Raw genomic sequence first — 15722 nt, 5'->3', positions numbered from 1 at the left:
ATTTTTGGGACAGAGAGAGACAGAGCATGAACGGGGGAGGGGCAGAGAGAGGGAGACACAGAATCGGAAACAGGCTCCAGGCTCTGAGCCATCAGCCCAGAGCCTGACGCGGGGCTCGAACTCACGGACCGCGAGATCGTGACCTGGCTGAAGTCGGACGCCCAACCGACTGCGCCACCCAGGCGCCCCCCTGTATATCTATTTTTAAAAAATTTTTTAATGTTTATTTTTGAAAGACCGAGTATAAGCGGGGGAGGGGCAGAGAGAGGGAGACACAGAATCTGAAGCAGGCTTCAGGCTCTCCTCTGTCATCACAGAGCCTGACATGGGACTCGAATTCATAAACCATGAGACCATGACTTGAGCCGAAGCTATTAACCAACTGAGCCACCTAGGTGCCCCCCTTGTATACCTATTTGTTGAACTTTGTTGTTTAGTTTTATTGTGGTCTCATTTGAGCAGGGTCATTGTCACTATTACACTTGGTATAGAGTATCGCACACCTAACACTTAAGTTTTATTGTTGATGAAGTTTTCCACAGTTCTCCTGTTCCATGATTAGGTATTCCTATTATTTTATCAGTAAAGTAAAAAAAAAAAGGTAATGCCTTTAATGGATATATGTGAGTTTTTTTTATGAAATGTGGTTACACAGTATAATATATTAAGCTGTCTAATTGTTTCTTGGTGGTTTTAAAAATAACATTTTTATTTTGGAATGGTTTTGTATTTACAGAAAAATTAGATATAGTACAGAGAGTTCAGGTATAATAACATACACCTAGTTTTCTCCTCTAGATCATTTCATCTCAGGTATTTCATTTCCTCTCATGTTTGAGAACTTACAGGATATGCAGAGGCTTCTTGAGTCTAATCTTCACATTTTTTTAAAAAATGTTTTTATTGATTTTTGAGACAGAGACAAAGTGTGAGCAGGGGAGGGGCAGAGAGAGAGGGAGACACAGGATCTGAAGCAGGCTCCAGGCTCTGAGCTGTCAGCACAGAGCCTGGTGCGGGGCTCGAACCCATGGACTGTGAGATCATGACCTGAGCTGAAGTCAGACGTTCAACCGACTGAGCCACCCAAGCGCACCTTGAGTCTATTCTTATGGAACGTAAAAAATCTAATAGGAAGGACAGAATAATTCCTGAAATTACTTTTTAGGATTTAGGAAATCACGTTGGATCCCCTGTGAGGTGGTGATTGGGATTTCTATGAGAACTTATAGGAGGGAGTGTGGACTGCCAGGCAAGAGGATAAGGGAAGATTTTTCCTAAAGGATGTGCCATTTGAATTGGTCCTTGAAGAGAGATGTGATTTGGCCTTAAGGGGGTTAGGAAGAGAAATGGGCTTAGATGGCTGTTTCATTCCACGTGCTCTCTTTTTGAGGAGGATGCAGGCATGGCATACCCAAAGGAAATGTATGGTTTTTGCTGCAGCAACTATCCTCCTGAACATTCCATCCCATTTTGCTAAAGTTTGTTATGGAGATCTCCAATATTTCCAAGCCTTTTTGGCTCTTAACTCTTTTTTTTTGACAGAATATTTCCATTCTTTTTTTTTTTTTTTTGGTTAATGTTTATTTATTTTTGAGAGAACATGAGCGGGGGAGGGGCAGAGAGAGAGTTGGAAACAAAGAATCCAAAGTAGGCTCCAGGCTCTGAGCTTTCAGCACAGAGCCCAACGCGGGCCTTGAACTCACCAACCGTGAGATCATGACCTGAGCCGAAGTCAGGTGCTCAACCGACTGAGCCACCCAGGCGCCCCTGATGTTTCCATTGTTTTAAAGATTTTTTTTTTTTTTTTCGTTAGTAAGTAATCTCTACACTCAACATGGAACTCGAACTTAAAACCCCAAGATCAGGAGTCACATGCCCTACCAGCTGAGCCTGTCAGGTGCTCCAGTTCCATTCTTTTAATCCAGCATGCAGTATGAGCACTGCTGTATCAGAATCCTGTTATCAAGTGTAGTTGTAAGCAAGGAGCTAATTTCTATGCTCATTGGATCTGTGGTTTGTGTTCTCCCCTGTCAGGTGTCAGAAATGGCTGTCTCTGAGTTACCCGGTAACCCCAATGCTGTCTGGACAGTGCGTCGGCACATTGAAGGTAAGTAGCCCTTTCCCAACAGTCAAAATGTGGGTCTGGGTAACATCGACAGTAGAAGGCTTAGGAGGTTGCATTCATAATGTTTTTTTATTGCTTCATTTAACAATATACTAGAAACTTTTTCTGGCCTGACACCATGTTTCTCAGGCTCTCTCAATCAGGATGCCTGCACCTTTTTGTATGCATGAGTAAGGGGTGCATTAGGGTGGCTGTTAATACATCTACACTCCCGTATTGTAGAGCTGTCATACGTGTTGTTCTTTGACCATATTCATCCTGTTGCATCTGTGTAAGAGGTGTGGTGTGAGGGAAAGTTTTTTTGCTTCTTCAGTTTTCTTCAGCAGTTTTCTCCTGTTGTGCTGAAACCATGGTGAAGTTGAAGGTGTTGTCCTGGGTATTAAGAGATTTAGTTAAGCTTATTAATCAATTAGTCCTGCTCAATGGGTGGAATTGTGCTTAAGGGAACTGAAGATTGAGATTGAATGGAATCATAATTTTTGAATGGGTGGAAAAGAGTGGATGGAGGAAAGAGGAGTCTGAGTTCTTGGATAAAAATGGTCACCTTTTCCTAAAATTTTGAAATTTAGGTAAAAATGCATAACAGTGTGACAGCAGGATATTCTTGAATCAGTTGAATGTGAGGAATGAAACTTAATTCTCATTTTCCCTTGGATTCTCTGTGGGTGTAGGTCATTTCTATTCTTAGACTTCATCTTCCTCTTGTTCCCTCAGGAATGTGGGCCTGGTGAGATCACCCTGGCCAGCATAGAAAGCTTTTTCAAGAAAACAGCTGGAAATCTTCCTGATATTTTGATGTCCTGATATTTTGATGTTCTGATGTTTGATTTTATGGGAGTTGGGAAATGTGTAGGAGGGAAACCTCGTGTTATTAGTAGAATGCACATTATGGTGGATTTTGTTTTCATGTGGGTGTTTGAACCAAGTCTGAGTTGAGTAGATAGAAAAACCAAATAGGAAATTAGTAGGTTTATTTTTGCTAGAAGATAATTAGTAGATGACTGATTTTGATTTTCCCATTTTGTATAATTTCTTCTTAAAGAAACTAGTCAAATTGATGTTCACCTTTAGCTTGGTGGCTGGTTGGTATTACAACTCCTGATGAAAACGTTGCCTACACTCTGAATTTTTTAAGCCTTTGAGATAAAACTTAGTATTCCTCTTTCTTGTTTTGTTTTCTAGTATTTGAACTTTATTTTAAAGTAGTTTTAGATTTACAGGAAAGTTCCCCCTCATTTTTATGATGAAGGCAGAAAAATTAGGAGTTGACTCTTTCAAGATAGTGCATTGAGGTAATAGTCTGACAGCATGGTCTCTGAGCTTCCAGTCCAGTGTTCCTTTGACTAACGCTGAAGTTGGAGTCTGTCGGTCTTGCTGGTCTTTAGGATAAGTTTTATACTCTCATCGTGCAGTCTTTCAAGTGTCCACCTTGTACTTAGTAATTAAGAAAGGATTGGATCTCTACTCTCAGAGCCCTTGCCATCTAACACAAGAAGACTTAAGTACACAAAACTGCTATGTGTTCTGATGTAATGAAAGGCGCACAAGCATGTTGCCAGGACAGGTTAGAGGAGAGGGAATTGGCATATGTTGGAGAATCAGAAAAGACTTTTTTGGACAATGCTTGATGAGTTAGTGATAAGCAGTATGTTGCATGATGGAACTTGTAGCTGAATGTTTTTCTTACCAAGTTTTAGGAATTGACTACATCCTGATAAATTTCACTCTTTAGAAACTATAATTTGGGTGATCACCCACAAAAACAGGTCAGGTTCTCTCTGTTCATTCTCTTTGCAGATACTCCAAGTTACTGTTGTGTGACTATCCCACATGTCCACACATGCTGTAGTGTTCAGGCAACTACTAACCTTGGCTGGTACTTGGTGATGCACACTACCAATACCAAGCCTTTTTTTCTCTTCCACAGGTGGCTGGTGAAGGTGCTGATCACCACAGGTGTGTACATACTGCTAGGGTCTACCATGGGGTCTTCTAGTTTACCCAGGGAGAGGGATTTGTACAAAATATTAAGACCGCCCTGATGGCATCTCAGAGGGTAACTTTGAAATTGGCTGTTCATGTGCATTGTAGTGATGGCACACCCATCTGCCTATATATTAAACGGTTGGAGGCAGGAATCGGCTTCCCTTACTTTTTCCCTAAGTAGAAAGTATGACTAATGTGTCTTTCACTAAAGCTGAAAGAACCTGTAGCTAGAAAACCTTAACTCCGTACTTTCCTTTGGTGATTCATATGTTCCAGGTGTACTGACTCAAGCCCTGGAGAAAGCCACCTATTTTTGTTTTTTTTAGTATAATCAGGACTGCTGAGGCAAGACAGGCACCAAATAGAGTGTAAAGTGAGAATGAGACACTGGAAGCTTAAACCATCTTTGGTCACTCAGCATCTGTGGTCCCTCAGTTTTGGAGTGAGCTGTGTTTTGAGCTTCAGATGCCAACACAGAGGAAAGAAGAATGCATTCCTTCCCCTGTGGGCTGCTTCAGCAGTGCTCAGATAAAAGTCCTCTTTAAGTGAGACAAAGACGCATTCTCATACCCTAATATGATGGCATTGATGTTCTTTTATGTGAAACTTGTAACTTCTGGAAAAAGGCAACATGGATGTATCTGGTCATTTCCCTTGATTTTGTTTTGAACTCCCAATTTTTTTTAAATGTTTGTTTTTGAGAGGGAGAGAGAGAGAGTGTGCGTGCCTGTGCATGTGAGCTAGGGAGGAGCAGAGAGAAAGGGGGGGGGGAGAGAGAGAGAGAGAGAGAGAGAGAGAGAGAGAGAGAGAGAGAGAGAATCCCAAGCAGTCTCCACGCCATCAGCGCAGAGCTCAGTGCAGGACTCGATCTCACAAACCGTGAGGTCATGACCTGAACCAAACTCAAGAATTGATTACTTAACCAACTAAGCCACCCAGGTGCCCCCTGAACTCCAACTTTTAACCTGTAACTTCCTTAGGACATGAGCAATTAGCCGGCTATAGGTCCTCCTGGATATAGAATGGAAAGGGTAGAAGTTACAGTGTGCCTAGTATTCCTAGGGTAATGGATATTTTGAGGAAATCTGTGATATAAAGCTCTACTGCTTGTTGAATTGCTCAGCAAATGTATGTAAATCCCCTGAGCATCTCTCTCTTTTTGTGTCTGAACAGTATGGGGCCTTGGGTCAAAGGGAAGATAAAGTCCCAGGCAGCTTTCCTTCCTCTCTCCCTTCATTCTCTTGCATGTAAGTCAAAATTTGCGTGGTCTCTTAGCTGAAGTTCCTCCCTTTCCCCTTGGTTGAAGGAAGAGACCAGAAATCCTGGCCAGTTAACAGCCCTTTGATGTTTGGCTTTAATTTGTTCTGGCATAGTTTTTAGGATATAAGGTTTCAGTAATGAGAGTGTGGGAAAAGACATAGTATTCATGTAATATTAAAATTAAGTAATTCCTGTTATTTTTACACAATAGAAACTTCCAGTTCAAGAACAGCTGGAGTAAAGCTTCCATGTTTGGCGTTGTGTGGAGATCGATTTTGGTTTTGTTGTAAACTTTTAAGACATCCATTTCAGGGGCAACCATGTCCTTACTTACATGGTCCTGGTCTTACAAAGTCATTTTATAAGGTGTCCCCAAAGCATTTGATACATCTTGACAATTGTAACTAAAATAATCTAAAACCAGCATATCTACTTGTCCGTTGTTACTCCTTACGATTTAGAACTTGAACCTTATTCTGGATTCCTGGTGTAGCCGTTAGATTATACCCATTGGGAATGATCTTTGATCCTTGCCTTTCAGCCACTCAGTACACACATGTATTATTAAGGAAAAGTTTGGAAAACCTTACTCACCCTTACTGTGTGAGTAATTTCATGTGTGAAGCAATTTCATAAAATATATTTATTTCTATATATTTCTATTTAAAAATGCTGATTACAGCCCACCAAATTGACTATGTCCTGCTCATAGGGCAGAATACTGCTGTAGGCTACACCAATGATACATCTTCAGTTGGTCTCTTTTTCTGTAAAGAACACTGATTCTGCCGTACTAAGTGAATAATCTTGGTTCACCTGAACCACCTTTGGAGCAATCAGAATCCATACTGTGTCCTTGTCATGTGTGGGATGGATCTGCCCTAGGGTGTTGAGCTCTGACAAGGGCTCAGGCACGCAGGGTCCTATAGCTACTTCTATGAGTAAGGTAGCCACTCTAATTTAGTACCTTGTCTACTTGTCATTCAGTCCCCTGTTGACCTGATTTCTGTATGAGGGGGAGACAGAAAGGGGAATTGATACAGAAAATTGAGAAGTAAAATAGAAAAATCTTAACCCTTCCTTAAAAAATAACATACCTTTCTCTATTCATCATTTGAAAAGTTTTATGCCAAACATTGTACTGGGTGTGGGAGATGCACAGAGGTGTTTTATGTGTAGGATGGAATATATATGGGAAACAGGTGGCCTTTAACTGTGGGATCTGTATGAGAAACTTCTGGGAGTGCCTGTATTCAGATCCTCTGACTTGGAGAAACTCATTTGTGTTTATTCATAACTGTGTTTCGTTAAATGAAAAGCAAATCCTAATAGGATTGTTCCTGACCACTGAATAGTTGCATTTTAAAATTTTTTTTTTTTTTTAACATTTATTTATTTTTGAGACGGAGAGAGACAGCATGAACGGGGGAGGGTCAGAGAGAGGGAGACACAGAATCTGAAACAGGCTCCAGGCTCTGAGCTGTCAGCACAGAGCCCGACGCGGGGCTCAAACTCACGGACCACAATCATGACCTGAGGTGAAGTCGGGCGCTTAACTGACTGAGCCACCCAGGCGCCCCAATAGTTGCATTTTTAAATAATGAGAGTAGAAAGGTTAAGGGCTGACAGTATAAACAATAAAATGCTTCCTGGTTAATGCTCTTATCTCATTTTAATTGGGATATCCTAGGATTCGCTGTTTTAAACCTGAGGGTGACAGTCTCATTGAAGCTTAAGTAATCTGTTTTATTCATCAGGTATTATGTTCCCATAGAATCGGTTTTTGGAAGAGGCTGGGGACCTTTCCTAGTTATAACAGTTATCTTTAAGAATGGATTGTGATGGGCATCTAGCACAGATAAATAAGCTCTGAGTTCAGTATATGTAAATATTGTAGTTTTCAGAATTTCCTCCTGCCTGGTTCCCCTGCTTTGTCCTCTTGGATTTTTCCAGCAAATGTCTCAAGAAAAATTGATTTTCAGAGGTGTTAGGGGTGGGCATATGTACTCAATGTATTCAGGCCTTTGAGGAAGCAAAGTGTATCTCTAGGGTGTTACTATTTTCAATTATCCTTTGGATCATCTTGTGCTGTTTGCCACATGAGTCTGTGTGATGACTACACATAGAAGAAGTTCCTTGGAAGGTTTCTGAAGAGAAAACTTAGTATATCTCATTTGGCTTTGTAACTAATGAGTTCTTAGCTAACCAACTCCTCTTTACTTTCGTTTTTGCAGATGAGTTTGATGCCTATATCATTGTGTCTTTCGTGAATGCCACACTTGTACTATCCATCGGAGAGACTGTGGAAGAAGTGACTGACTCTGGGTTCCTGGGCACAACCCCAACCTTATCCTGCTCCTTGTTAGGAGATGATGCCTTGGTACAGGTCAGGATTCCCAGAGAGTTATTCACCTTACTTTATCCTTTCATTGTGGTGTAGACTGCTGTGCTTACATTAATGAGCTTTTAACTCTTTTTTTTTTTTTTTAATTTTTTTTCTTTAACGTTTATTTATTTTTGAGACAGACAGAGCATGAATGGGGGAGGGTCAGAGAGAGAGGGAGACACAGAATCCGAAACAGGCTCCAGGCTCTGAGCGGTCAGCACAGAGCCCGACACGGGGTTCGAACTCATAGATCACGAGATCATGACCTGAGCTGAAGTCGGAGGCTTAACCGACTGAGCCACCCAGGTGCCCCACTTTGAACTCTTTTGAAGTGAACATTGCAAACGTGAACTTAGGTTAATTTGACCTGTCTGGGGCCTAGTGATTCTTTTTGTCATTGACCCGATTGGTGCCTCAATGCAGTGGTGCCAGTTCGGACAGGAGTGACCCATCTGGTAAGGGTGAGGGTCATGCTGAGTACAGAGTCACATTGCTAAAGTCAGTTTCCTTCTTCTTGTTGCTGAATGTAGGTGTATCCTGATGGCATTCGGCATATAAGAGCAGACAAGCGAGTCAATGAGTGGAAGACCCCTGGGAAGAAAACGATTGTGAAATGTGCTGTGAACCAGCGACAAGTGGTGATTGCCCTGACAGGAGGAGAGCTGGTCTATTTTGAGATGGATCCTGTATGTTATTTTATCATTCATTGTGGAACTTAGTGTTAGGATCCAGAGGTAAAGATGAGAGTTGTAGTTCAGTATTCACAAAGAGAATTGAGGAGGGAAAGTGTTCACAAGCAAATCCAGCCCAGTGGGGATGGGATAGGGAGGCTAAGTTCATGTTTTAATTCTTTTTTTTTTTTTTTAATGTTTATTTTTGAGAAAGAGGGCATGAACAGGGGTGGGGCAGAGAGAGAGGGAGACGCAGAATCTGAAGCAGGCTTCAGTCTCTGAGCTATCAGCACAGAACCTGATGTGAGGCTCAAACCCATGAACCGTGAGATCATGACCTGAGCCAATGTTGGATGCTTAACCAACTGAGCCATGCAGGTGCCCCTCATGTTTTAAATCTAACTAGAGTTATGAAGTTCCATCTTAGCAATGAAATATTTTATTCTCTTGCCCTTCATATTCTACTTTTCCAACATATATTGGCTAAAGGTTTTAATTTTTACAATCTGAAGCCATTTCAGAAATTTTCTTTTGCTTTTCTGTATGGAAGGATATTGGGTATACTTATCATGCTCTCAGCAAAGTTTCTGGATGTGGTCATCCTGTATAGTGTAACTGTACCTCTGGTTGAGATTTCTTTAAGTATTTGAATTTGAATTCATATTTGAATTATCTTTTGTCCAAAGTGTTCTCATGAACAGATGAATAGTTTTCTATATTTCTATTTCCTGAGAGCTAGGTTGGTTTAGAAAATTTGTAACATATTGTATTTATTAAAGACAAAAACATTGTGTTGTCTCTTGATTGTCTCATCAGTAGTTTTGCTTGCTCCTGGCCTTATGTAGAGAAATTCTTGGTCATTGATTATAGTAAGAAGGGTGAGAGGAAGCAAAAAGGAACTTAACAGTCCTTTCTCAGGCTCAGGGTTTAGGGGCAAGTGGGAGTCGTTTGTGACCTCTCTTTCTTACTTCTGTAGTCAGGACAGCTGAATGAGTACACAGAGCGGAAGGAGATGTCAGCCGATGTGGTGTGCATGAGTCTGGCCAATGTGCCTCCTGGAGAGCAGCGGTCTCGCTTCCTTGCTGTGGGGCTGGTGGACAATACTGTCAGAATCATCTCCCTGGACCCCTCAGTGAGTGTCACCCTTGACTTCAAGGATCTTCCCATTGGAAACTGAGCTGCTGGCTCACTCCTGATGGGCATCTCTGAAATTGTCTGGGCTAGACCCTGAAATCAGTATCTGCCACTTCTGATTATCATAGCAGCACACCTGGGGAGTCTTTGTGAAGATCCTGATGGCAGACTACTAAGTGTTGTTTTGCCTTAAGCCTTGTCTCCCGTTTGTAGTGAAAAAGAAACAAAAAAACCCAAGACTGCTGAAAAGGACTTGGACTTGGCTCCAGGGCCTTAGATGACTTTTAAGAGCTGCCTTTGCTTATTTACCTTTACCATTATCTACTTTTACAGAAAGGAAAGCATGGTTCTCTCCAGAGCTTATTCTAAGATTTGGTTTAACTAGTGTTAACCCATTTAAAGCTCACTATAGGATTCCCCTCCACAAGAAAGTTGTTTCTTCATTCTGAGAATTAGATTTTTTTCCCCAAAATTGGTCATTTCCCCTGTTTTATTCTTTTCTCTTTCCTCCTTAGGACTGTTTGCAGCCTCTGAGCATGCAAGCTCTCCCAGCCCAGCCTGAATCCTTGTGTATTGTGGAAATGGGTGGGACTGAGAAGCAAGATGAGCTGGGTGAGAGGGGCTCTATTGGCTTCCTATACTTGAATATTGGGTTACAGGTAAGAGATCTGAGGCTCACATTGAGGTCAGGCCTTCTTTAGCTTTTATGCACTCCTTGTTCTATATGGGCATTTGCTGTGCCTGTGGTTTCATTTTACCACCTCATGAAAAGTGAATGGTGCTGGTCTGTGTTCCACTTCTCTCCTCTCTAATTAGAACAAGTCAGGCCTAAAAAAATAAGTTATGTTATATTATATTATATTATATTATATTATATTATATTATATTATATTAACACTACAAGTTATTTGCAAACGTAAGTTTCACTATTTGAGACTGTAACTCTAACAGATGTGTGGGTTGTTTTCTTTTTAGGCCTCAATTTTATTATCATGCTGAATACTGAATACAACTTAACAGTTCTTTAATATCTGATACCTTGTTCGTGTTCTGGTGTTTCTTGGTTTGTGTTGGTTTTGTTTTTTCCAAAAACGCTTTTACCTTTGGTTCTACTTAGGATCTGCATAAAGCTATCCACAGTTTGCATTTGCATGACCTATCCCTTTGTTTCTTTTATTTTTATTGTATTTTATTTATTTATTTATTTATTTATTTATTTATTTATTTATTTAATGTCTTGTTTATTTTTAAGAGAGAGACAGAGCGTGAACAGGAGAGGGGTCGCTCAGGCGCTGCCTCCCCCTTTGTTTCTTTTAATAACTGTCCTACCCTAGGGGTGTCTGTGTGGCTCAGTTGGTTAAGTATGTGCCTTTTGATTTCAGCTCAAGTCATGTTCTCGTGGTTGATGAGTTCAACCCTTGCATCAAGCTCTGCACTGACAGCAGTGCTTGGGATTCTCTCTCTTCCTCTATCTCTGCCTCTCCCCTGCTCGCGCGCTCTCTCTCTCTCTCTCTCTCTCTCTTTCAAAATAAATAAAAACTTAAAGAAAAATTGTCCTACACCGTTTTTTTTTTTTTTTTTTTTTTAAAGAAACCAGATCATTTGTCTTGAAGAATTTCTGCCTTTTGGATTTTGGCAGAGTCCTTTCTTGTGTGTTTAATGTTACTGTTCTATCCTCTGTAATTCCTATAGACTAGAGGGTGGATCTAGAGCATGCTGTCCATTAAAAATATAACATAAGCCCTGTGTAACTTAAATATTCCTGTAGCCACGAAAAAGGAACAGATGAAGTTAACTGTAATGTTTTATTTAAACATTTTTGTTTAAAATGTCATTTCAATTTGTTATCTGTATAAAAATTAAGATAACTTTGTTCTCTTTTTTAACAAAGTCTTTGAAATCTGATATTTTTATTTTTTGAATTTTTTAAAGGTTTAATTTTGTTTTTAACGTTTATGTGAGAGAGAACGAACACAAGCACTGGAGGGGCAGAGAGGAGGGAGATGGAGGATCTGAAGTGGGCTATATGCCGAAAGCAGAGACCCCGATGCAGGGTTTGAGTTCACGAGCTGTGAGATCATGGCCTGAGCTGAAGTTAGACACTCAACCGAGTCACCACAGATGCCCCCTATGTTTGTTTGTTTAATTTTTTAATGTTTATTTTTTGAGAGAGAAAGAGAATGAGTTGGGGAGGGTCAGAAAGAGAGGGAGGCACAGAATCTGAAGCAGGCTCCAGGCTCTGCACTGTCAGCACAGAGCCCGATGTGGGGCTCGAACTCATGAACTGTGAGATCATAACCTGAGCTGAAGTGGGACGCTTAACCGACTGAGTAACCCAGGTGCCCCGATGTATATTTATTTTTGAGAGAGAGAGAGAGAGAGTGCAAACAGAGAGAAAGGGAGACACAGAATCCAAAGTAGGCTCCAGGCTCTGAGCTGTCAGCCCAGAGCCCGATGCAGGGCTCAAACTCTTGAACCCGAGAGATCGTGTCCTGAACTGAAATCAAGAGTCAGACTCTTAACTGACTGAGCCACCCAGGTGCCCCCTGATATTTTGTATCTTATACTTAAGGACACATTATCTTCTCATCAACCTTTTACCTAATAACAGTCATTGATGGCACATTGCCTAGATTCATTATGTCATTAGGGACTGGGAAATGACAATTTTCTATTTCATTCTTCATTTTATTAGCTAGAACTTTTCTCCAAAGAGGAAATTTGCCTATCCCAAAATACAGTTTGTAGAGGGAAAGGATAAGTACTTTGTTTTTTCCCCTTTGTTTATCTGTTTTCACAGTAAGGAATTGGTGCCAGAGTAGTCTCCAGTTAGGGTTAATGAAGTAATTTTTTATTATTTTTTATTTTTAGTTTTTTTGGATAACCTGAACTTGCAGATTTTTATATATTTGTGTCTTAAACTATTGTCTTTTTCATTTGTGGATACTAAATTGCCTCTTTTTAGATGAGTAAAAGTTCCCTTTTGAAGTTAGGTTTTTTGTCGTTTGAATATAACCCCATTCTCTTTGGGGCCTTCCTTCTGGCATAACAGAGTGCCCTATATACACTTGGAATATTTTTGCCCCAGCCCTGAATTAGCCAATTCTCTTAAGAGTCTTTTTTTTAATGTCTGTTTTTAGGGAGCGAACATGTGTGAGTAGGGGAGGGGGAGAGAGAGATGGAGAGAGAATCCCAAGCAGGCTTCATGCTATCACAGGCAGAACCCAACTCAGGGACAAGCCCAGGCAAACACAGTTTGTAAGTTCACAGAGCCTGCTTGAGATTCTCCCTCTTTCTCTACCCCTTCCCCCATTGCACTCTCTGTCTCTCTCAAAACAAATAAACTTTAAAAAAGAATAGTTTAACATACATGGTAAAAGAATTTTAAAGGATATACAGTGAAAAATAAGTGCTTTTCATTTAGTAAATGTTCAGTAACTACTTGAATGAGCAAGTGGCTGGCTGATCATTAGGATATTCTTTAAACCAGCAAGTCATTTCCTTCCATCTATTCTGAACTTACATATTTTGTGAAGTCGCCAAGGGAGGGATCTTCCATTATGGATAAGTTTCACCCACTCTCTCTTTTTTATTAGAATGGTGTGCTGCTGAGAACTGTCCTGGACCCCGTCACTGGGGATCTGTCTGACACCCGCACTAGGTACCTGGGGTCTCGTCCTGTGAAACTCTTTCGTGTCCGGATGCAAGGCCAAGAGGCAGTAAGTAATGAAAGTGGGCAGGCAGCATGTTTAGACGTTAGTGGCATCAGCTGAGAAAAGTTCCTTTGGTGTAAGTTTTGCTATCATTAATTCACCCATATATAGTTAGTTTGACATTAGCTCCCTCTTCTAAGTTTCTTTCATGTAGGAAGTTGTGGATCCCTTCATCCAGAGCTTTCCATGGCATTCAGCTGTTTTGGTTGTGGGTAGGTTAGAATATGGATCTGTTCAGCCCTCAGGCTGGGCAAATGGAGGTGATTGAGAGGTAGCTAGAAACCTCCCATCTGGGGTACCTTTTTCCACAAGCAACTTTGTACCAATACCAGGGTTTACCAAGTAATGTGAAAGAGATTGGGAAACATTGTGTCCTTTGTATCTAAGAATGTTACTATTGCTGGGTGCTATGCTAGTTCTTGACTTGCAGTCAGCATTAGGTGCAATAGCATGTCATTCTTGGAACTGTCCAGCCTTATGATAGTATTCGCATTTTACACATGTGGAAATGTAAAGAGATTGAGTGATTAGGTCATAACAGCTAGTAGGTCATGCTTTGAGCAGATAGTAAGCCATACATACTGCCTCTTCTCCAGGACTCTTTTTAATCTTAAGGTAGCCTTTTAGGTTTCCAAAATTCGTTGGGATATTTTGCAGACTGAAAGTTACAGGTACGGAGTTCGGTTAGCATTCCAAGTTTGTGTTTATCCCAAGCTTATTGGAGGTGTTTTTCTTTCCTCAGGTGTTGGCCATGTCTAGCCGCTCGTGGTTGAGCTATTCTTACCAGTCTCGTTTCCATCTCACCCCCTTGTCTTATGAGACCCTGGAATTTGCGTCTGGCTTCGCCTCTGAACAGTGTCCTGAGGGCATTGTTGCCATCTCCACCAATACCCTGAGGTGAGAGTTCCACACTGCAAGCCCACTGGGAAGTTCTGCCAATGGCTGGGATTCTGGTTCTGCTAGAGTGTTGGCAGAAGTGATGAAGCGATGACTTGGTGGCAGTGAGCCGACTCTTCACCGTGGGACTAGGGTGTTGGAACTGAAACCTTCATTTGGCTCAGGATTTTAATGAAGTATTGGTAGCCAAGTTTCAGTGTCTGAAGTTTTAGCTTCTGTTTAGATTTTCACGGCCAAGTTTTAATATACTGATCAGTACAGTTCACTTTCCTTAAGATTTAAGAGTCTTGTTTTCCAGGGCAGCGCCATTGGATTAGTTTTAGAGCAGGCAGGAATTGAATCTCTGATATCTTTTTCTCATTCTCATTCTGTCTTATTTGCAGTGTTACATGTTCAGTTTTAACCTCAGTATAAATTCTTTAGGCCTTTTGTAAGTTGACAGACTCCTATTTATGCTGAGTATGTTAGAGTGTGCACTATCTATATTGTTTTGACTGTCTCAAGTTTTGGGTTTGTTTTTTTCTTTTTTGGTCTTTTGCTGCCACCCATGTTCATGTCCTGGTTGTAAGTATTGGCTCGTCATAAGAGCAACTCTATCAAGAGGCTATAACTTACCAAGTGGATAACTTACCAGGTGAACTCCCAGATCTATGCAGTAGCTTTCAGGATCTTTTCAGTCATTGTTCACTCTCTCTCTAACCTCCACACACATATATACCTTCTATTTCAGCAGAATTGCTTTACCTGCATGGTGTTTTATCTCTCTTTTTTAATGTTTATTTATTTTTGAGAGAGACAGTGAGCTAGGGAAGGGCAGAGGGAGAGAGGGAGACAGAAATCGAAGTATGCTTCAGGCTCTGAGCTGTCAGTACAGAGCCCGATGTGGGGCTCGAATCCACAACCCTGAGATCTTGGCCTGAGCTGAAGTCAGGCTTAACTGACTGAGCCACCCAGGTGCCCCTCCTTTGAAGGTTCTAATGTGGGTTTCAACGGTGAAAACCAGAGTCACCATGAATAGTTGCTGGCCGTTCCTGGAGTGGAAGTCCTTCTAGGATTTGTCTATTGTGCAGAATCTTCTATATTAGAAGGCATGCTTCTTCTGCCAGCATTAGAGCTTGAGGGGTGATGCATTTGCTGTGACTGCTCATGGACTATTTTGACATCATTTTCTAGTTCCTGAATGAATAATCTATTAATTCCCTGCCTTTCTCCCCATAGGATTTTAGCATTGGAGAAGCTAGGTGCTGTCTTCAATCAGGTAGCCTTTCCATTGCAGTATACACCCAGGAAATTTGTTATTCACCCAGAGAGTAACAACCTTATCATCATTGAGACAGACCACAATGCCTACACAGAAGCTACAAAAGCTCAGAGAAAGCAACAGATGGCAGAGGTAATGAGACTTGACTTTTAGGGTTCAATTAAAAGGCACTGAAATTTTGTTGAAAAGTTTAAACTTGTGTAATTTTTTATTATATTCTAAAGATCCAGGCTCTTGTCAGGTCCTTTAAGTAGAGCCCTTTGCCAGAATCCTTAGTTTTAGAGGTTTT

General features: G+C 41.0%; 1 protein-coding gene across 2 annotated transcripts in view; it reads left to right on the top strand.

The window, feature by feature from the left end:
• SF3B3 (splicing factor 3b subunit 3) overlaps window positions 1-15722 on the top strand; it is a 47766-nt gene that overhangs the window by 24355 nt on the left and 7689 nt on the right. For both annotated transcript variants that reach the window (XM_047078737.1, XM_047078736.1), the window contains exons 11-18: window positions 2035-2107; window positions 7606-7757; window positions 8288-8443; window positions 9405-9560; window positions 10078-10221; window positions 13159-13281; window positions 14018-14172; window positions 15391-15565. In XM_047078737.1, the coding sequence (XP_046934693.1) occupies window positions 2035-2107; window positions 7606-7757; window positions 8288-8443; window positions 9405-9560; window positions 10078-10221; window positions 13159-13281; window positions 14018-14172; window positions 15391-15565 (1134 nt within the window). The remainder of the gene's footprint in view (window positions 1-2034; window positions 2108-7605; window positions 7758-8287; window positions 8444-9404; window positions 9561-10077; window positions 10222-13158; window positions 13282-14017; window positions 14173-15390; window positions 15566-15722) is intronic.

Source organism: Lynx rufus, unplaced genomic scaffold (assembly GCF_022079265.1).
Source record: "Lynx rufus isolate CCGP_SWC_20201006 ecotype Redwood Valley unplaced genomic scaffold, mLynRuf1.p SCAF_16, whole genome shotgun sequence".
NCBI classification, from domain to species: Eukaryota; Metazoa; Chordata; class Mammalia; order Carnivora; family Felidae; genus Lynx; species Lynx rufus.
Note: the sequence above shows the minus strand (reverse complement) of the source record. Positions and strands in the feature narration are given on the sequence as shown.